The sequence below is a fragment of the Drosophila eugracilis genome, unplaced genomic scaffold (genome assembly GCF_018153835.1).
Source record: "Drosophila eugracilis isolate 14026-0451.02 unplaced genomic scaffold, ASM1815383v1 contig_952, whole genome shotgun sequence".
NCBI lineage: Eukaryota > Metazoa > Arthropoda > Insecta > Diptera > Drosophilidae > Drosophila > Drosophila eugracilis.
The window spans coordinates 144,059-166,800 of record NW_024573870.1 but is presented as its reverse complement, the minus strand read 5'-3'; the positions used below and the strand labels follow the sequence as shown (position 1 = coordinate 166,800).

The 22,742-nt window shown below is 40.9% G+C and overlaps 1 protein-coding gene across 1 annotated transcript; it reads left to right on the top strand.

Annotated features, from left to right (window-relative positions):
• The first annotated feature begins 1,536 nt into the window (after positions 1–1,536).
• LOC108107010 (insulin gene enhancer protein isl-1) lies at positions 1,537–22,028 on the top strand. The gene is made up of 9 exons (XM_017214354.2): positions 1,537–2,162; positions 16,782–16,971; positions 17,904–18,034; positions 18,155–18,343; positions 20,184–20,304; positions 20,396–20,558; positions 20,618–20,833; positions 21,284–21,512; positions 21,576–22,028. Exons 1-9 carry the CDS (start codon positions 2,024–2,026, stop codon positions 21,806–21,808), a joined length of 1,611 nt encoding a protein of 536 aa, XP_017069843.2. The 5' UTR covers positions 1,537–2,023; the 3' UTR covers positions 21,809–22,028.
• Positions 22,029–22,742: the final 714 nt, after the last annotated feature.

Genomic DNA, 22,742 nt, shown 5'->3' with positions numbered 1-22,742 from the left:
AATGTCGGCGTCTGGCTAACTGAGACACGGCTATGAATGAGTGTCCCGAACGGAGCAAGCGGGCAAACTGAAACTGAAGCTCGATGACCTTGATTATACAACACAGCAAAAGCAGCAGCAAGAGCAGCAGCGCCACAACGCCCTCCCCCGCCACCATCAGCCCCATGACAGCCACCGTTCCCAGCAGAGGGCCACTCCTTCAAAATACCCTACGTCAAATAAAAATGGCAAAAATAGTAAGAGGCTACAGGCACTCAAAGAAATCAGAAGGAAAACGATAGAAGATAAAAGATAGAAAGGTATTAGGATTTAAAAAAGTATCTTAAACTAAATATATTTCTTAATAATAAAGCAAGTCTAGAGTCTTACAGAAAAAACTCAAAAACCTAATTTATAAATTTCAAAATTAAAGGTAAAGGTTTTATAAATTCAACTTTAAGCTTATCAAAATAAATATAAAATTGGCTTAAATTTGAAATATTTTTGAAATTTATTAGACACCAATTTTTCCGAGTGCATCCCAAGAGTCGTAGATGCTAACTGGTAACTGACATTACAACAAATCATCGGCCAGCAAATGTTGGCAACTGGGTGCCAAGTCAACGAACTGCTAACCGCAACACAGACACATGCACCCCCCAACCCCCGCTACAACCACCTAAATATATATATAAATTGCCGTATGGGGGACGTCATTAAAATTGCAACAGGGCCTTGAAGGAGCAACAGTGCCGGAGATTGAAGCGCTTCCCGAAAAACCAGAAGACAAAATCAAAAGATCAATAATTATTATGATGTTGCAGCACACCCGAAAACGAGACGCCTTCAGACCGCAAGAACCAAGTCAAGACGGGGCAGGTGAGACGGGCCAGGTGAGGAGGGAAGGGGGGGTTGCCAGGCCAGCAGGGTTATAGCCGAAAAGTTCGACAAGCGCATTACAACAATTTCTGGGGGGGGCAAGCTGTTGGGGTGGAAGAGAAAGAGGTGCGCTTGCTTACAAGTGCAACCATTTTGTAGTACAAACTTCGAAAACCAAAAGCGAAATTGGCAAAACAAAAGGCCAGCAAGGAGCAAGGAGCTGGGATGGCAAGGATGTGAGTCCACCTTCTGACTGCCTCCATTTGTGGATTGTGGATCTCACAGCTGGAGTCGATCATGCGCAGTCCATTCAACCGATTGGCCCGCTTCGCCGCCATTTAGAAAAGGCGCCCTCCAAAACTGAAAAGAAAGAGAGATGCGAACGGTGTGCGATAAGGACAGAGCACCCAAACCAATGCCCAGAGAGCGAGTGCGACAAAAACACCTGTTCTTGTTTCGAACTCCCCAGATATAGTGAGTCGTCGTCGTCGTCGTTGTCGTTGTCGGCTATCCGAAAAAAAGCAGTGAAAACGTCGGAACCGGTTGCAGCTGCATGCTCCATGCCCACCCGAATACAGAGAGCTAGTCGTACTGCTCTGGCAAACAGAAGTATCTGCAAGATACATTTCGGGGTGAGTGGCTGGCACTGAGGCGAACGGCACGGTGTACGGTACGGAAAACGACGACCGGTTTAGTCGTTCAACAGTCTCCGTGCAGTGAGCATGTTTGTACGCCAGACATCGTCGTTGGTCGGTTGTTGTCGTCATCGCTACTATATAGCCGTCGTTTCGCGAGCATCCACATCCATCGTCTCGTTGCCATTGCCGTCGCCTTTTCGGATGCGAGACTCTTAAATCTCTTAAACCACGAAAATCCCTTTGGAACAAATCGCGTGTGTGTGCACACAGATCCTATAGCCTATCCGGTAACTAATCCGTAAATTCACCGAAAAACCAGTGTAATAATTGAGTCGTTTCAAAAAAAACTTCATGGAATAAATAACCCTACAAGTGCCTTACAATATAGTTATAGAGATATATATATATATATCCCTGCTCAATGCCGGAAACTTCTTGAGTGTGGCACCGAAAAGCGCTCGCTCTCAAGATCCCTAACCCACAAATATCTCGAGTGTGCTTCGCCGAGTGTCCTGTCAGCCAAATATATGGTAATGGCAGAGATTGGTGGCCATTTGGCTCACCAGCTACCGTTGCACAATCACAACCACAATCAAACTGGATTACAGCCATCGCTGGTGATGAACCATCACCTGGATTTGGATTGTCATGGACACGATGTGATAAGTGAGTACAGAAATCTGGATATATCTTAGAAGAAGAAAAGATATTTAATACTTATGATAGCACGATCATCTACCAGGGGACATTCTTCTACAAGAAATAACAAAGGGAAAGCCATAGTTTGCAGATAGTTCTTTTGTATCTTCAAGATATAATTGTTTGCTTTAAAAACTTTTGTGTTTTTTCAATAGTTTTGCAATGGCAATTCACCCTTGAATCATCAGCTATTGTATTCTAGTTAATTGCTATTATCTTTCTCGTATTAACTATAATCTCCCCTGTATTTAGACTTTCGTTTTCATATAAAAAGGTTCTTTAAATAGCTGTCCCAACTATTCATTTCAAGCCCAGCTAATATCATTACTTAGATCAACCAAGAGTGTCGAATCATTTACCGCTAATAAAGCTATTTAAAGCAGTTAATGACTTATTTATGGCCATTGTCGTAGTCCCCAAATAAAAATTGCCAAATTAAATTGTCATTAAAAAGGTATAGTCACTGAACTGTAACTTTCTCGATTCGTAAATATAGAAAATACATAGGAAAAGCCCGTTTTAGGCATAAAAACCCAATAAAATGGGTAAAAGCCGTGTTAACAAATGCCAGCACCGAAAATCATAGTCGTTAACTTGTTTTGGTCAGAGAGATACCAAAAAATCAGAGATCAAGGCTTGGACACAAAGGTTCCCAGCTGAAAATCTTGAACTGTTAGTCAAGTTTATTTGTAATGAAGGCTGAAGTTATTTTTATACGAAAGCCATTAAAAAGGTTAGGCACGCGTTGAACTCTTTCTTGCCTTGAGATATTTTTTTTTATGTTGCCAATTGATGTGAACAAGGCTAAGAAGGACTGAAATTTAAACAATTAAAAGCAACGAAATAATAATAATAAAAATTAATAATCTTAACTGACAAATTGGACGATAAGTTTTATGCCATGGAAAGAATTTCTGAGGTTCTATCTGCAAGTCCAGATCTATTTTGAGTAACTTTTGTAATTGGCTTAGACCCAATCTCGACCTGACTGTTTTTGTTATTGTATGGCAATAACTTTTAAATTATAGCCGTATTTTATTTTAAGCACACTTTACATATAATACAAAAGCCAATTAACGGTTGAATGACATTTTAATGTTGAGCAATTAAGCGCGCGGCCAAGCAATTGCACGAAACCCAAAAAAAAAAAACAGAAACAGAACTGAAAATTATCAAAAATGTATCTCATGCGATAATGTGACAAATTTTTCAACTAGACAAAAGTCTGCTGTGAACCAAAAATGCATTTTATAATATTCATAAACCAAGAGTGTCATTAAAAAATGCCGTCTGTGTGTGTGACAGAAAGAGGTAGATATTTTATTCAAATTTTATTTCGTATGCTAAATTGTGACAAATGTTTTGGCTGACAGTTGTCCAACCAAAACCCACGACCGCAGAACACAAAAAAGCCAAAACCAAAAAAAATCTACAAAAAAAAGAGAGGAAAACATGAAAAATCATAATCATAAGCACAAACACAATGGTTTGAGGGGAAAATTGAATTATAAATGAGGCTGGAAAAATGCAATACTAGCATTTGTTTTCCAACAGCAAAACATTTAAATTGCATTGAAATTTTGTAATTGTAATTTAAATTCAAATTAGTTGTCGGCCATGAAACGCTGCTAAATATTTAATGTCTGAACATTTTAATTTGAAAACTTTTCACAAAGTTTTCCTCCCCATCAGTGTTAGTATCGGTGTGTGTTTGTGTGTGTGTTTGAGTTAGCTGACAAAACTTTAAGTTCGAGTTTTTTGTAGTTTCAAGTTGATATTTGAAATGAAAACAGTTTTTGTAATTTTTGTTTTCCCTTCTAGTATCCGCCAACTCCTCTCTCTCTTTGTTAGTTCACTCGGTTCCGAGGCGAGTTCTGTTTGTTTGTTGATTTTTTGAGCGCTGTAAACATTTTAATGAGTTTTCCATGTCACAGGCCCAGGCCTCCAGTCAACATGTCGTTGCTAACTTCTCAAGTAGTCGTTAAATTAATTAAATATAGTAGAAACAAAAAGAAATCGCAGCTTTTGTTTACCCCTCAATGCCTCTATGCCTAATGAAATCACAAATCGTTGCATACATCTGGGCGTTGAACTAGTTTCAGTTTTTCATGTTTGCGTTGGCCATAAAATTGTACAACTTTATGTTGAAGACCATAAAAAATTGACAATTATTTGCGGCCATAAAAACCAAACGATTTTTATTTTAATAGTTTACCAATTAGCTAAAAAAAAACTTAAAAAAAAACTTTGAATAAATAATGTTTAGCGGGAAACACGAAGGCAAAAGCCTTGCACATATATTCCCTAATCTAATTTTTATTAATTCCATTTAAATTGCTCGCCAGCCCAACTCATCGTATGCTAATTTGTATTTTCGTTGAATAAACACAAACATTAAAAACAACAAAACCTTTTTCGAAAGTTAATTGTGAAAAATTGATTGGGCAAATATTTAGCCAATGCACAAAAAGAGTTGAAATAATTTTTGAAATAATTTGTTAAGTGTCAATCGTCGGCCATATAAGGTTAAGTTGTCGCCGATCAAGAAGAATGGAACCAAGCTTTCAGACGAGCGCGGGTTAGTTAGCCATAGATCACAGATCTGTTGTTTATTTATAGAGTTGCCGAAACGTCAGTGAAAGGAAAAGATGTTTCGTATACGTAACGAGATTCGGTTTAGAGTGCCATAAAATTAATTATATTGACCATTCTAAACGTGCTTCGATCGAGTTTTTATGGAATTTCGTCGTATTGTTTTTGTTTAGTTTATTTTAATAGTTAGCTATTGCCAGTTTCTCTGGGTTAAGGCTGAAAATTGATTGAATATTTGTGTGGATCGTCATAGGTTTAGTTTTAGGCTTTTTGTCAGAGACTCTTCACTTTTCACTCTTCACTTTTTTAAGTTAGAAATTTAGATAAATCATATTTTGATTTTTTTTTTTGAATATTTCTAACCATTCCCTATGACTTTATCCACTCATATTAAGCTTTAAGTTAGGGAAATTTTTTCAAATAACAACAACAGGAGAGCCACACCCATTAGTGTGCCAATGGCAGACAGACGTTATCTATATTTTACGAGTTCCTATCCAAATTCCTGTTGTCCCTGGCTGACATATATTTTTCTGTGCCTTCCCGTTTCCGGTGAGTTTTATTTTGGAAACCCTGCTGCTGCTGCTGCTGCTGCCGCTGCTGCTTGGGGTGTGATAAAGTTATTTAGGCGCAATCCATAAATTCCCCGAGCTGAACCCAAAGACCCAAAAAAGGGAGAGAGCAGACAGTAACGTAAATCCCAAAGCTTATCTGATTTTGCACTTCAGTCTCCGGCACTAGATCAATATGTTATGTTATGGCCGGGAGTTTTGGCCCGTACCTGACTGAGTTTTCGGACCCAAGACAGCTGTGCGCCTGCGCCTGCGCCTTGTGTCACCTCCAGAGCCCCGTCTCATTTGAAATCTGTGTCTGTGTGCCACAGCCTGGTCTAGAAGACAGTTGGCAGATATCACAAAAAATAACTCCCAGCCTCTGGAACCAGGTATATTCTCATTTCAGTTTCGATCTTGGCCTTTTTTTTGCATTAATTAACACAGCTCGCTGAGTTGAGAAATTAGAGAATTATGCCTGGAATTTCCGTTCGTGGATGAGACAAATAAAAACAGCTATATCGGAGGTCTGATTAGGTGATTAGCCAAGAAGGAGTCTCAGGTGATAATCATGGGAAAGCACGTTCATTAGAAACTAATAATATGTATATGTTTTGGGAATGGCAAATTCAAATTTCGCTTACTTTTTGGTTTTTGACACCAAAAACCAGACCTTAAACTTCCATTTTTATGAACACTTTAAGGAAAATGGAAGCTCGAAACTTTAAGTATCGATGTGATTGCAAAAGCCTCGACCTGATTAAAGTACTCGCTCTTCGTTTTAATGCAAAATATTCCATTTCGTGTTATTTTTAGCTGAAATGTGACTTCGCTGGAGCTCTCTAACCTAATTAATGCATTTCAAGGTATTCTTAAAGTCCCCCGCCCAAATTGGGCATATTAAAGCAGCCGCCAACGACTATTAAAGTGCAATTAAAATTTTTTTAAATTCTCCGCGTTGTTTTTTCTCTCTCATAATTTTTTTTTTTGTAAAGTTCATTCAAGGTGTCAGCAGCTTGTCAAGGTGAGAGAGGCGGCTACTGTTTGCTGGGCCAGGGAAAAAAATATTAAATTTCAACTGGGGAAATCGGTGAGAGAGTTGAGGAGACAGGAGGGCGAAACCAGAGAAGCGGAGAACTGATAAATGTGCAGGCCAGAAATTAGTTGGGAGTTAACCAAACAGAAAATAAAAGAACAACTGACGTGCCACGCCCGTTTATCGCGTGAGGATTCGAAAAAAAAAAAAACCGGGAGGAGCCCCAGAGCCCGGGAAATGGCAGCTTTGTGGATGGGGGAAAACTCGTGCCTCTCTCCAGGCGCTCATTAAGAGTGGCGAGCGTTTTGCATTTCCCGCTGGGATTTTCGGTGGAGCACCCGCTGCGCCATATGACACCTGGCCAAAGGTACATATGTACATATATATATATAATTCGGATACGTACATACATACTATAGCAGCGCTGAGTGTGAGGTGGGCACTGCTCAGGTGCAACCGGATGCAGGGGGATGTATCCCCCGTGTGGCATTTTGGCGTGTTGCATGCAATGCGGTGGCCACTTTTAATGGCGTCGTTTTTAAAGCTTTAATTCTGGCCACATACCCACTCTAGCCGCTGCCTTTATGAGTGTCACTTTTATAACCCTTGTTTTAATGACTAATTAAGCATGAAAGACAATAAAAAGAACCTTAGGTAAGACCCCGTAAAAAGAAGAAGACAAGAATGCAGAGGCTGCCTAGAAAAACAAACTTTTATGGGGGACTTCAAATACTTGCCGCTGGCGTCAGTTGGCCGTCAGTTGAGAATCAGAGAATCCCAGACGCCACTTGAACAGATTGCATAATCCAAATCCAAACCGAAAACCAAAAAAATTAAGATCAAATTGAAGAGCAGTAGTGTGGCAGTGGCCATATCCCATTACACTCGGGGGTTGCACCAGATCCATCTTGTTTGTTCATTTAGGGCCACTCCACTCAATGTCAAGTGGCCGCTTCAACAGGTTGGACCGCCCGCCGAGGGCCAGACTTATGAAATCCATAACCCCGGTCTCGAAAGGCGAGACCAATTTCGAATGTCGCGCCACGGGGCGACTCATTCAGTTATTATACATGAATATATATAGATATTAGGGATCGGGTCTTAAGGCAGACGCGTCGCCAGACGGTAGCCGCAGCCGCAATTACCGTTAGTTACCTGACAATATTTTGACGGGATAACGTACCCCAATGGTTGGCATAATGGTATATGGCTTTGTCGGTCCAACTAAGCCATCTCAAACATCTCTACCTGCAACTTGGTCTTGCGGCTCATTATGTCAAATTGAAATGTTGCCACACCACGGCCAGACAGAAAGAGACGCAAACTTACCGGGTTACGAAGCAAAAGGGAAGGGAGACGGTGAACGGGAGGCTTAGAAACAGGCCAAACAAGTTGCTGCCTCTATTTTATAGCCAAAAGACCGTTGGTTTCTTTGGCTGCCACAAAACAGAGGAAATCATAACACTCCTCAAATTAGATCAAATCAAAATCGAGTTCTCTGAGTGTGGTAGAATCTTGAATGAAAAAGGAAAAACTTCAGATTTTTCTTAGATCTTAACCAAAAACTTTAAAACAAAAAGTGAATTATAGGTTAAGTCATTCATTTTCGGCCTAAAGCCAACTTTGTCTTAGGCTTTTAAGTGTCTAAATTGCAACTTAATGATTTAGAAATACTAACAAACCAATCATATCTTAATTCCACCCACTACATAAATCCAACTGCCACCCATGCGTATGCCGTTGTAAACAAAATGTAGCTCATTATGTCAAATTGAATTGTTGCCTACCAGCCAGCCAGCCAGCCAAGTTGAGAAACCGACCAAACGAGTCGAAGAAGTTCGCAAAGATCTCTCAATGAGACGACTGCCCGCCTTTATTTTGTATTTTTCTTTAATTTATGAGGAAGTTGGCGGCGAGCGTTTTGTCGCCGCCTAAAAGTGGGTAGACCACAGGTAATACATCTTCCCGGGCTGATCACCACCGACCACACAGATCAGCAAGTGAATCATGCGAGGAGAAGATTCAAGACAAGAACTCGATCCCGATCCCGATCCCGATTCGCAACTAGTCCGGGATAGTAAGTCGGGGAATGTGAGAATAAGAGAGACGAGATGGAGAGCCATAAAGCAGCCTACTTAAAATGCCATAAAACCGAGCAATTTATTGGAACGCAGCCAGGTCGGCAGGAATCGGATTCAGATTCGGATTCAGAATCGGAATCCTCTCAATCCTCAAACCTCGCATTTCGAACCTGCAATCGCGTTGATTGCAGTCCAAGTTGATCTTGGGTCTTGAGGTCTTCAGGTCTGTGGTCTCTACGTCTCTCGTATCGAAACATGCCGCTGCGGTGCAAGGCTCCTTTGAAATTCAAATTTTATGAAGCTCATTAAATATAAATTTGTCGTTCGGAGACTCTCCAACTGGAACACAGAGACACAAACTGAGAAACTGAGAAATCGAGAGATGCAGCCAGTCTATGTGTGTGTGTGTGTGTGTGTCTGGTATACGACACCCAAATAAAATAATATAAATTAATTAACAAAACGAAGCCGAAATGAAGTTAAAAATTTGCATGAACACGGGCTGGAAGCCTTTGGCGGTCGGCGGTCGGCGGTCTTCGATATTTCTCTCTTATTTTATTTTTATTTTTATTTTGCTTTTGTTTTCTTTTTTTTTTTTTTTTTTTTTTTTTTGGAGTTGCGTGTGCGTAATCGGTCGGGGTTTTAAATACTCTATGGGGCAACAGGACCCCAGCAATTTGGTGGGGGAAAGAAAGGGGGCAGCCAGGCAAAGCGTTAAATGGGCAACTCGATCTTCGAGTGCCATAAAGCAGGCGGCGTCTTTTAATGAGGTCTTAAGTTTTTATAACGGTGTTGCAGCATCCAAGGCGAAGTTGCTCCACCTAGAGTTATATATGCTTTGATTCCGATTCTGACTTGGACACACCTCGAAATGGAGGCAGAAGGAATTGCCTTAAGGCTTTGACCATGAAAAGTTGTAAAATCACAAAAGATTAGGACATATTTTCTTGATTAGATTTTCTAATTAATCTGCAATGGATTAAAGACAAACATTTTTAAGTTGGTAAAAAAATATGATTAATCTTATTACTAGTAAAGGTTAGTAAAGTTTGTTTTCTACAAACCAAAATATATTCATAGCTGCGGCTTTATTTATGTTGAATGCCGCAAGAGAAAACAAGAAATAGGTGGATCTGGGACAAGTACAACTGCCAGAACAACACCGCCAACAACTACAAGAACAACTACAACCAGCGACAATGTTCAAGTGCAAAAGGTGCACGCATGCGCAGAAACAACCAAAAAAAAGCCAACAAAAACACTGAGAACTTGGCCAAAAGGCAAACAAGCCCCGGAATGTCCGGGCAAGGAGTTAAGGAGAAGGCAAAGGAGTTGTATGGAGAGAGGCAGAGGGCAGAGGTCCACCTTTTGGTGTTGTCATGTTTGCTCAATATTTGCGACAAATAAAGCATAAAAACTGTTAAAGTTCACACGCACCAGGTCAAATATTTACACAAAAACAGCCAAGAAGAGGAACAACAACAACAACAACAACAACAACGACATTGGCAATGCAAAAATGTGGTCAAATCGCAAACATTCTAATTAGCCAAAAGCCGAAAGCAATTTATGATAAACCAAAAGCCATAAAAAATTAGACAAATTAAAATGGCAAAATATGGATATGCAAATCGGAATGGGAATGCGAGAAAAAGAAAAAAAAAAAAAACAAAATTATGCACAAAAAATGCAAAAACGCAGCTGGCATAAAAAACTAAAAATGGTCACTAGGAAAATCAACAATTAACAAATTTGTTACCACAAACCCGTTCCGTCCGAAAAAGGCTAAACTGCATCGAGCAACGTAGTTTTCTCTAAAGTTGCTTTTTGTCAGAGATTTTTCCTTCTTTGTCTGCGGCTCTCTTTAATTGCAGTCAAATCAAAGTCAGATTTTTGAGGGGATTTTTTTTGTTCATTACTGACATTAATTTGACACTTTGAAATGACGGCTCGGCTCGGTTGGCTTTCTCCTTTGACTGAGGTGCGCTTGTTGTTGTTTTTTATTTTTCACTTTACTTTGTTTTTATTTTGGTTGGTTTTTGTTGGGCTGGCTGAGAGGGGGCGCCTTGTGTTAAAACACCATAAATAAATGTCGCCCGCTTATCGCTGGCTGAGAATCCTGCGTCGGCGTCCCCATTGAAAGACAAATGCGTTGTCAACGCAACCTGCCTAATAACCCATCATGATCATCACTTAACCGGGCCCAAAGAGCAGCCCCAGACGCTGCGATTCTGGCTGCAGTCGAAGAGGCTCAAATGAAAAAAAAAAAAGACACTATCGGTTCTTGTCATCTGTCGGCGACATGCAGCACAAGAGGGGCAAGGAGATGGGAAAACAGGGAATCGAATGCACTTGGAAAAATGCAAACTAAAGTCTAGGGAATAGGTACAAAGATTTAAGGTTTAACCTCTTAAAATCTGTTTCTATTTCTGTTCTATTTCCTGTTTTTAATCTTACAAAAATTCGGATTTCTTTCAAGTTATTTAGTAGAATACTTACTTAGACCTTTTCTCTAAGTGCATAGAAGAGAACCAAGATTCAAGCCTTGATTCTCGGGCACATCGGCATTTTGTTTTCAGCCGCCGACACACAAAAAAGGTCATTTCCGTTCTTCAGCCAGCTTGCAACATGCAACAGCACACAACAGCAGCAGCAGCAGCAAAGGCAACGCCAACAGCAACATCCACAGGCACGGCAGCAGCATCGAGCTGTCTCGCTCGCCGGAGCTGGGGATGTGGCATAAATTGTTGCAGGCCCATGTCCATTTTGAGTCCAGGCACTCTTTGATGTCGCGCCTTCAGCAGCCAGCCGATGGCATCTCCCCTTGTCGAGTATTCAAATTTGGCTTCAATAAAACGACAGCCAACACCACCGCCAATAGCGGCAGAAGCAGCATCAACACACAAACACACACACACACGAAAAAGAACAGCCACAACAGACGTATTCAGTTAACTGCGACGGCCAATTCGAAAATCAAACACTTCAAAGTGATTGCCTGGCGGCGGCTTCTTTGGGCTGTGTGTTTTCTGAGCCCCTTCTTCTCCTCAATGTTGATTCTTTTTTATATGCATATTTGAGCAGAAGAGTCAGTTTGCATTGATCAGTTATTGGCTGCGCTTGCTGGGTTACACAGAGCCATGCTGGGGATGGGTGCGTGACACGAAAACAAAGGGGTCAATAAAAAAGGAAGCAACGTGATTGATAAATACTGAAAATTAAATCATCGTCATCATTTCAGATTTAGGAGAGCTTTCAATACAGATTATTTCTCATTCTCCCTAACCAGTCTAATAAGCAGCATCAACTACTTATCTTAGTAAACTCTTTGCATTAAAACAATAACCCAATCTTGTAAACTATTTAAGTTTAGATGCTGTCCTTGTTCTAATTTTATTGGCTTCACTTAATTCGAAAAGTGCATTCCTCTCAAATCTTCCGCCAACACTCCCAATGAAATCCGAGTGCGCTCCCTTATTGTTGACCTCCCCTTAAACCAAATTGAAAACTCAGCTTCTATTAACCCCTTTTTGCCACTACGTTTTGTGTAATTAATTAGGCAAATTCATACCCAGACAGAAAGTAAAGTTTAGACACACAAAATATCGATCGGGAAAGCTCAGTGGCGAGGGATTTTCGGGGTTTTTACCCATTGGCTAATTTAAGATAATGTTGTTCATTGTCAAAGCAACTGAACAGCTGAACTTAATTAAGCCAACTTAAGTCAGAGTCAGAGATGCAAAATTCCCAAAACTGCAGACACAATTGTAGGTATCAAAGACTCTCGGGGACAAACGAATCACAGGCCGCAGAACTTCCTTTGAAGTGGCTGGAGTGAGAAAGGGAAACCAGGGATTGTCCAGCCCACGCTCGAAAGACAATAGCCTGGCCGACAAAACATGGCCTAATCAGTGGCCAAAAGCCCTTCCTTCACCTACTCCCCTTCCAATCCCAGTCCTGCTCTCACTCGCTCGTATCTACAAAATTGATGAGTCTGTCAAAATGTGAATTCGAATTGTCCAGCCAGAGGTGAACAAAAAAGAGGAAAGAAATTCAGGAACATCCAAAGGGGCACGTGTTCCGAAGTTTCGTCCTCGCCGCCTGTCATCATTAATTTTTTAAATCGTTCCACAGGTAACAAAAAATAAAACAAGACAGAAATGAATGAACCTCTCGGGTTCAGCTCGTATAAGAATCCCACAACAGCTTCCAGGAAAAATGACAAATTTTCCAAGAAGTCACGAGCTGATTGCCTCACTACTTTTTTTTTAGTTTTGTTAAGTCGAAAACAAGTTGGGGATTTTTTTTCAGAAAGCAATGACAATAAATAGAAATATTTTAGATAGAAAATAAGGTTTTTCTGCGGTGTACTCCCACCTTCGTTTATGATCATGTGAAATTCCTAGTTAAAAGAAGCGGCACTTGCTATCCCACCTAAAAAGCGATACTCGCTGTGTGACTGCGCTTTGTATTTACCTTATGACAAATATGCCATAAATCAAAGGGTGCCCTTAGCCCACCGCTGGCCCCCGTCCCTTGGCAAAGACACAAACAGTAGTGGCTTTTGAAATCGCGCCCATATCCGGCGGAGCTTCCATAATTTTTTCGCCCCTCATTTGCGTTTGTGGCCAAGACAGTGTAGAGTCTGGCCAAAACGTATCTTATCGATGCTTTGCATTTTGCATGTTGCCCCTTGTCGAGCAACAGTAAGAAGAAGAAGAAGAAAGAAAAGAAAAAAAAAAAGAGTAAAAACGAAGATGCTGGGCAGCCATTGCAATGTATCTGTATCTGTGAGCGTGCCTGCTGTTGTATCTGTATCTGTGAAGTAGCCCGAGTTGATTTGACTGCAATTTTACTTGTTCCCTCATTTTCAGCCCCCCTTTTTTTTTTGTGGTCTTTGAAAGATTGCCGACATTGATAAGAGCCAGTGCAAGTGAGATGGGTAGCGGGCCAAGAAGCGAGACAGAAAACCGGAGGAGGACTGCGGGACATCCACTATCTTCAGTTCACTTCTCGGTGGGCGTTTCTTGGCACGAATTCCTTGATATGTTTATTGCTTAGCCATCAATTTCCCGGAGATCAATAGATCAAGACCAAATCAAAGTGGAATTCATCTATCAATCCATCAGAGACACAGAACTTTACTCGTGTAATTTAGATAAAAGAGCTTTGAAGGTACTTTTAATTGGTCCCGTTGCTGTTACTTTGAGTTCAAACAGAGTAATTTCATTGGGAAATGCACCTTTTCTACGCTTTTAAAGAAAATGTTTCTCCCACTTTTCGAAATCCCTTTCCATTTAAGTAAATCAAAGCCAGGCCAAGCCCAAGGAACCCAGCTAGACTGAGAACCCAACTGTCTGAGTTCCCACAGAACCCCCCACGACAATGCTAAACAAGGTCTTTCCGATCGACAAGCAATTACATCATATGCAACACCCCATAAAGGTTGCGGAGGTCAAGAGCAATGGCCAAAAAGGTGCGGCCATTAAAAACTTGAACACCTTTCAGCATAAAAACGTGAACATGGCCCACCAAGATCAAGTGTAGCTGGCATAGAGTCATGGAAAATGCTTCGTTATTTAAATGGAAAAGATATAGAGTACGAATAAAAATAAACAACAACAAAAAAAAAGAGTGAATGAATGAGGAAGAAACAGAAGTGACAGGCAAAAATGGGAAACACGCAGCTTGCGAAGCGTTTTCCTCGTTAAAAGTGAAAAAGCCGCAGTTGCCGCATGTGCCACAGCCCCTTTACCACGCATTAAACCCCCAACCGTGCCCCACCTTAACCCACCAACAACCAAGAGAAACCGCCGACACAGTCGAAAAATTCATAGACGACAACACGAGACAAAATTGCATTTTGGTCCAATGTGTGCCGCACCGAAAAATCCTAAAAAAAAAAAGCACAAACCAGAAAAAAATAAAAGAACCGCGGCGCGTCAACCCCCAGGAAAAAGAGGGCGGGGGCGCTTTGAGTGGGTGGTAGTTGGTGGGTGGTGACTGACTGGTGGGGTGCCAACAAAATGGCAACATAACATGCAAAAGATACGCCACAAAAGCGGAAAAACCCCCCAAACGGAAAAGCAACACACAGGCGCAGGAGTTGCGCTTAAATTCCCATTACAGCCATAATGGCTGCGGCTGTGTGAGTGCGTATAGCTGTGTGGGTGTACTGGTGTGTATGGTTGTATGGGTGCCAAAAGAAAAATGAAAACGAACACTGCGCAGGATCATTAAGGCAACGGAAGCTCCTCCAATCCCTGTCTCTCTGCCCAAAAATACAGGAGCAAGCAATACATAGATCCCAAAATCACACACACACACACACACTTGCACAAATAAATGTCAGAAATTCATACAAACTTCGAGGAAGGAAAAAAATACAGCAAAAACAACTGGCCAAAGGAACGCACAACAAAAGAAATGGCCAAAAAAAGAAGAAAAAAACGGCAAAAATGGTGGCTCCCCAAAAACACGCGCACACACATGTCCATATAGGGTAGCATTATATGGCAACATTTTGAAGGCAGAAAAAAAGAAAAAAAAAATAAAACGAAATAAATAGAAAGAAAAACAAGAAAAAAGGCGCACATGCCCCCAAGGCAGGGGAAAAGAAAAGAAAAAGATTCGCAGCAATTGGAGGCTGAAACATGGAAGTAAATGCCGGCTCTCCGTCTGTTTGTCCGTTTGTCCGTTTGTCAGTCCCTCATTCCGTCCAGCTGTCAGTTTGTCCGCCTGTCTGAATCCGAATCCGAATCCGAATCCCAAGTACTTGGAGCTTGAAGAACAACAAATACAAGCCAAGTGCGATGGCTTTTCTTTGAAGAGATTAAAAGCAGCTTGAGAATACCCTTATAGGGTATATTCTAAAACTACGATTTTAGATAAAATTTCTAAAATAAAGAAAATATAAAATTCTCTTGTTAAATTATATAACGTATGATATCAATAAATATAACCAATTAAAAATGAACTTATTAATATCATTAACTTATCCTATTCCCATTTTAAACTTAACAAGCTTCTTACCAAGATCCCAATGCCCCCTTAAAGGGTATACAAAAAAAATATAAACCTACAAAAATTGGCGAAAAAATAAGGAAAAGAATATACGGAGGGAACGGCAACAATAAGAACAACAACAACGGCAGCAGCAACTTGTCTGCTCCGCCTTTATAAATAATTCATGTGTAGCTACAGCGAGTGCGAAAGATACGCCAGATACATATACACACAGCCCCGCCCCCTCAGCAGACCCACCGCCCCTTACCACTCTCTTTCCCCCCCAAAAAAAAAAACAAGAAGAAAAAAAGAAATACCCAGATACGCGGCCACGTTTAAAGATACAAAGATACAAGCAAGGCAACAGATACAGATTTTATCTGGGCACGAATGTGTGTGTTTGCAATTTTTTTCTCTGTTTTCCGAATGTGTGTGCGTGTCAGTGTGAGTGTGTGTGGGGCAACGAAACATTTAAAACGTGCTAAACGCGCGTCAAAGTTTTTCTTAATTTTTCAACAGCAGCCGGGAAAAAGTTTTCCTTTCTCGTTTTTTTTGCTTTTGCCCCTCTGCCAAGGATTACAGCAGCAGCACATAGTCAGAAAACGGGGTGCGGGGAGGGTGTGGCCTGTACATAATGTGGCAATGATTGCATTGATTTTTTCTCCTCATTCCTTTGCCAGCTAAAGTTTGGCCAACAAAAAAAAGGAGGAAAAACGAAAACGAGACGAAGTGGAGGGAAATTGTTCAACTTAAATACTTGAAAATGGTTGCTGCGTTTCACTTGGCTTGGCCAGGATTTATGAATTTTTCAAATGTTTTCTCCCCCAGAAAAACGCCAAAGACCCATCCGAAAAAGGGAGAAACTTTTTGGCAGTAAAAGTTTTGCCTTTGGAGTCCGGACGACGGTCTAAGGGCTATAGACTCCGGACTCCGGACTCCGGAGAGTGCGGCACTTGGGTAAACAGGGAAAACTCGGATTATTTGATAACAGTTTGTTAATTAGCGCCGTCTTTGCTGTCTCACTTGCTATTTGTTTACGTTTCCAAAGGCATAATTGGCAAAATGAATTTAAGTTTGTGCCAAAAAAATAAAAGAAAACTGCACAGGCAAGCAAATGAAAACTTAAGGTGGAAAAGTTGCTAGAGAGAAACAACTTAGTTGGTGGCTGTTACTTTTGCCGTCGGTAAACACAAATTTGTTGGTATTTAAGGATAGATAAGGAAAAGTATAAAGCAATTAATTTCATTTGGATGAATGAGTTTCATTGGTAGATTAAATCATTTCCGTATTATCAATATTAATATAACATTTTCTCTTGCAGAAAAACAAAGGCTATCTCACTGCGTTGGCTGTGGCGGCCAGATCCACGATCAGTATATCTTGCGCGTTGCCCCCGATCTCGAGTGGCATGCGGCGTGTCTGAAATGCCAGGAGTGCAGGCAATTCCTGGACGAAAGCTGTACGTGTTTTGTTCGCGATGGCAAGACCTACTGCAAGCGTGATTATGTTAGGTGAGCTAAAATCAAATTTAAATTATATTTAATGCAGATAATCTGCATTATTTCTCAATTCGTAAACAATTTCATAGCGTTAAGGAGTAAAGGAAACCCCTGCAGCTCATAGACATTATCTAATTTCCACTGAACCCAACAGCATTTGAAAGCTATTTGCTAAGCCCTAGGCAAACACTCCATGTCATGCGCTTCGCTTGGCCTTTTCATTTCCAATTGTAGCGTCCGGCAAACGTTTAGGCACCGTTGTTAGCCAGCCTTGTTAGCCCAGCCAATTAGCCCGCCGATGCCAACACAACAAAAAGGCAAATACTATGTTCTAATCAACAGCTGGTCCAGTAGCCGGGGACTTCATTGCCGGTTTCATCATCGCTAAATGTATGACGTGCAATAAAAACCGTGTTTGAGCCGTTTTTTTGTTTTGCCATCGTAAAAGCCGGCGACCGGCGACCAAAGTCGCAACTATTTGCCATGCAAATCTTTGAATAATTGATTAACACGTGCAAAGCTATAAATTAACACTTTTCCACAACCATACACACTCTGATACACACACACTGCACGCTCAGATGATTGATGAACAGTCGCCTCGGTCATCGATGTCGGCACTGACAAAAGAATTTTATTTTATAGCCATAAACAAGCTCTGCGAACACCCCCTTCTCGAATTCACCCGCCGTTGAACTCATTCAAGGCTGTTTACAAGCACTAATCATGGGATTTTTATTTGATTTTTGGCCATCTCTTTTAGTTCAAGAAAATATTCAATTATTTTTATGTATTTTTATAAAATGTGTACCTTTAAAAATGTGTTTTTATTTTAAGGTTATTAGAAATATAAAACATTGTTTCCTTAGTATAGGAATATATATAATTTCATTGTTACGTATTAAGAATATTCTAAAACTTCTTTACGATTCAAATATTTTCAGATTATTTGGTACAAAATGTGATAAATGCGGCAACTCCTTCAGCAAAAATGATTTTGTGATGCGGGCCAAAACGAAAATCTTTCACATCGAGTGCTTTCGATGCTCCGCGTGTGCGCGACAATTGCTGCCAGGTGAGTTTATTATTTATTTAATAGCAATACTCCACCATCCTCTCATCATCTCTTCAGCCCCCTTTTCCCCTTATCACTTATTTACACATCAAATAACCGATTGTTTACCTGGAATTTTAGGTGATGAATTCGCGTTACGCGATGCCGGAGCTTTGTACTGCAAGGAGGATCACGATGTGCTGGAGAAATCGTCGCAGAGCAGCCTCACTTCTTCTTCGGTGGAGAGCAACAACAATATTAGCAGTAGTAACAACAACAACACCAACCTTAGCAATAACAACCATTCCAGCGAATTGGGTTCAATGTCAGGTGAGTGTCACTCTTGGCCCTTGATTTAGCGACCTCAAGAGGTCCCCCATGCTTGGCATGGGGGTTGCTCTCTTTGGGGCATCAGTTCGTAGGGTTTCAGATTTGTTTATTTACTTTAACAACCCTTCATCTGTGGCTCTTCACATTGGGGATGGTCCTCGTGCCTGAAAGTATTTCTATTGTTTGTCCTTTTAGTTGACAGTGTAACTAAATATTATCTCGTTAGTTTTCTTGTCTTGTTGTATATCATCTTTTAGCCATCTTTGATGCCAACTCTATGTGTCATTCGTCAGCTTTGTTGTAAAAGAACGTAACTTAATATATTTGTTTCTTTCAAGAGATTCAAGTCATAAAATCTTTATAATGTGATAAAAATTAAGAAGAACTTTGTGAAAGGAATAAATGCGAACTTTACTAATAAATAAAGAAGAAATTACAGTCCTCTTTTGTTCCTTGTCTTCAGCTTTAGAACTTCTCAGCATTTGCAACATCTGCAATACTGTCGCATATTTTATGGACCTTACAAAGTCCCAAGTCCCATTTCTACTATCGACCATTTGAATTCCCCGAGGCGAAAAGTCAACCCATTCATTGCTCCATTTCCCCGTCTTTTCCATTCGCTTTCCACCGAAAAGATTGCCAATCCTAATTAGCCCAAATTGGTCTGGTTCTGTGAATGGAAACGTGGAAACGGGAATGGAGCCCCGACTATGGACAACAAATAAGCACACAGTTCGGCATCGAACAAAAGCGCTGTGCTCGTGTTTTGTTCTTAGAAAAACAGCGTTACATCCTTGTAAGTGATATAGCAGAGTCAATAGGAATCGGCAAACGTCAAACAATGTACGACAATTGTCAAACCATATCGTCAACATAATCTCATTGTTTAACCAGAACGGTGAAAAGCGAGGGAATGGCGTTGGAGCTGGAGCTCAGGCAGGTCGAAAAGGCACCTTATCAACATGGGGCGGCGATGTCAAACGATGGATGCCAAACTTGTGTGGCGGTACACCCCCCTTCACCAACCCCTCTCATTTTGCAAAGGGCTCCAAATAAATAAAGAAAAAAATACAACAACAGCAAAACTAGCTGCCAGGGCAAACAAAAACTCCACATTGCATCGATGCGTTCAAGCGGGCAAACATTGACAAGCAACTTCTTGGGAATTGGTCTTTTGTTTGACTGACTTCGATCGACGGGTCGTATGATCAATCAGCCAGTCGGATAGCATAGCGCACCATTCATAGTTCCACTAGCCGGATTGTTTGTTTGTGCTCAACTCGAAAACGGCATGCAGTCTGGTCGAGTGTTTGCCAAACCGCAGCGGTCGCGGCTCTTTGAAGTTCGGCACTGGGAGAAATATGTTAATTTCGTTTCGATATTTAGCAACCAAAGTTATTTCTCTGCATATTTACTCCTTAAATAAAACCCTCGAACAAATTGACCCAATTTTGGTAAGAGTTTTTGCCAATTTGCCAGCAATTGACAAGAATAGAATGAGAGAACAATTCCTTCAAAAGAACCACACCGCCCCGATAGAAATCAGCGATCGATCTGTACGATCAACAACTAGATAACGCCTTGTTTCGGGGGTTGTGAAACACGACTTAATTACCAGAGATCGATGCGCGTGTGCCTTTGATCTCCCCATACGGAACCCTAAACATTTGGCGATATTTTTGGGTGCAATTGTGTCGAATAGTCATACATTCATACAAGAACCCCAAGAGCAAGCGAGCAATCTACCCAACGGCACTTCAAAGTGTTTCATTTTATGCCGAAAATAGCAAACAAATTAATGGAATATCTCCGTATCTCTTTCTCACCCATTTCTATGCAGATTCTGGCAGCGAATCGGGCTCACACAAAAGTATTAGGGAAAAGCGACCCTCAGGGCCCTCGGATGGCAAGCCAACGCGAGTTCGGACCGTGCTCAATGAGAAACAGCTGCATACGCTCAGGTGAGTAATCTCTTCTATAAGATACTTTTACTTAAATTACAATAATACGAAAAGTGTGGAGTTTAATAATCAAATTTGTTATCCCCTTTAGAACCTGCTACAATGCTAATCCGCGACCTGATGCGCTCATGAAGGAGCAGCTGGTGGAGATGACAAGTCTTTCCCCTAGAGTTATCCGCGTCTGGTTCCAGAACAAGCGTTGCAAGGACAAGAAGAAGACTATTCAGATGAAGTTGCAAATGCAGCAGGAGAAGGTAACTACATCTTTCTACAATATGAACTTAAAATTATAATTTCAATTTGGTTTTCCCAGGAGGGTCGCAAGTTGGGCTATGGCGCCATGCAGGGCATCCCGATGATAGCCAGTTCCCCGGTTCGACATGACTCCCCTCTAAATCTTCAGGGTCTGGATGTGCAGACATATCAACCGCCGTGGAAAGCCTTAAGCGACTTCGCCCTTCACGCCGATCTCGACAGCAATGGAGCGATCAATACCCACACGCCCGCATTTCAACAGTTGGTCAATCAGGTAAGGATCTTTGATTTATTAATCGTGCTTATTATTTGAGAGAATGACTAGCGTATGGAACTCTACTTTAAAAAAATCATAATCACGAACATGTTTAGTTTGTTTTTAATGCAATTCAAAACACCAAACTAGATTTCATAATGTTTACTATGGCTTTTTGTATGCCAATATTTTACACAATTGAAAACTGGTTATGATTCATTAAAAATACGTGACGGATAAAATTATTGAAAATAAGCTCAGAATAATATATCAATGAGTTGGTGATGCGATGATGAATGGATAATAAATGAGTTGTTGAGCTGTTATCACTGCGATGACTTTGAATATGTTTTATTTTAACTTTAAAAACTGACTGGTTAGGTTTCAATGGAGGCTTATTAACGTGGATATAATATAAGATAAAATTGTAACCCTTTCTAAAACATGGCTCTCCTCTTCCCCTTCCAGATGCATGGCTATGACCTGAACGGGATGCCAATCCTGCCGCCGCATCCGCACTCGCACCCGGCGCAAGGACCTCCCCACCAACACCCACCGCCTCCTGGCGGTCCGCACAATCACCAAAACCAGCAGCCGAACCAACAGCCCGGAGGCAGCAGCCTGGATTCCGGGATCACCTCACACCACCATCCGGACAGCACCGACTCCTATGTCACCTACCTGGAGAGCGATGACAGTATGCAGGGCAGTCCGTAGACAATCGAACCGAATCTAATCCAGCTTCTTTTGTTGCTCCCAGAATCCAAACTGGCGCTGACCCCGTCGTCCTCATCCTCGGCCTCGGCGGCCACATCGATCTCCTCGCCGCCATCGGGTGTTGGAGCAGGGGCTGGTGGTTCAGTGGGTGGTGGTGCAGGTGTGCTGGGCTTGGGCGTGGGAGTGGTGGCCAATCAGTCGGCCACCGAACAGCTCATGCAAATGCTCCAAAAAGTAACCGGGTCAGCTTCCCCAGCCTCGCATGCGGTTCTATAAAAAGGAGCAGGCGAGTAAGGGGGCGTGGCAGGAAGCTTAAACCAGAGGAGCTACAGTCGAACTTCACTACTTGAAAATTTGTACAATAAAGAAACAACTTACTTTAACACCTTAACTTCAGAAAAATGGCTAATCATTTTTTTCCAATCCTGATTAAAAAAATTTACCATTAACTCATTTTGAACACCAATAGCTTGCTGCCAACTAAAAATGTTGTTAAATTTAACATATTTTGTAATCATTTTAGGCTTTTGTAAAAAGAGCATTTATTGCTTTCACATGCAAATTGTTTTTAAATTTAACACCATGTTTTAGTCCGCCAACAAATTGTTTTTTTCTCCCATCAAATTAGCCAGTTAGCGAAGTTCGACTGTATTTGGGGTTGTGCAATTGTTTTGCCCGTATTTTTTATAATCAACTCATTTGTATTCTGTAAATTTAATTTTATTCTGTTTGATTCGGTGCCAAAAAATAGTCTGTAGGCCTTTGGCATTTTGGGGATAATCTGGCTCTGGCTCGTTATGTAACATACACTTTTGTTGTTGAGTTCAAAAAAAAAAAAATAAAAAAAACCACGAAAAAATGAAATTAAAGTAAGCTAAACAAAAATGCTCACACACTTGAAAAGTTTTTACAATAATTTCTGACACGAATACAAGAATTATGATAACGAAAGGAAAACAGTTACTTCGCATCAAGTAGGGAATTTCATTAAACATTAAACATAAATTTGTAAATAACTTTTATAAATAAATAATAAACGAATATATTTTCATTCAAAATGCAAAAAAAAAGAAGCGACCATAAGCATTCAAAAAAAAAAAAAGAGAATCTGACTCGTGTGTATTATATGGGATGTAAAATCCGAGGGGCAGCGATAAACACTAAAGGCGCACTTGGCAAACTTGTAAATCGAATTAGAAATGCAACAAAA

Coding starts and splice junctions, on each gene's coding strand:
- LOC108107010 (XM_017214354.2), top strand. CDS start 2,024: ATGGTAATGGCAGAGATTGGTGGCCATTTGGCTCACCAGCTACCGTTG. Junction 18,344..20,183: donor CGAATTGGGTTCAATGTCAG/GTGAGTGTCACT, acceptor ATTTCTATGCAG/ATTCTGGCAGCGAATCGGGC. Junction 20,559..20,617: donor TGCAAATGCAGCAGGAGAAG/GTAACTACATCT, acceptor TGGTTTTCCCAG/GAGGGTCGCAAGTTGGGCTA.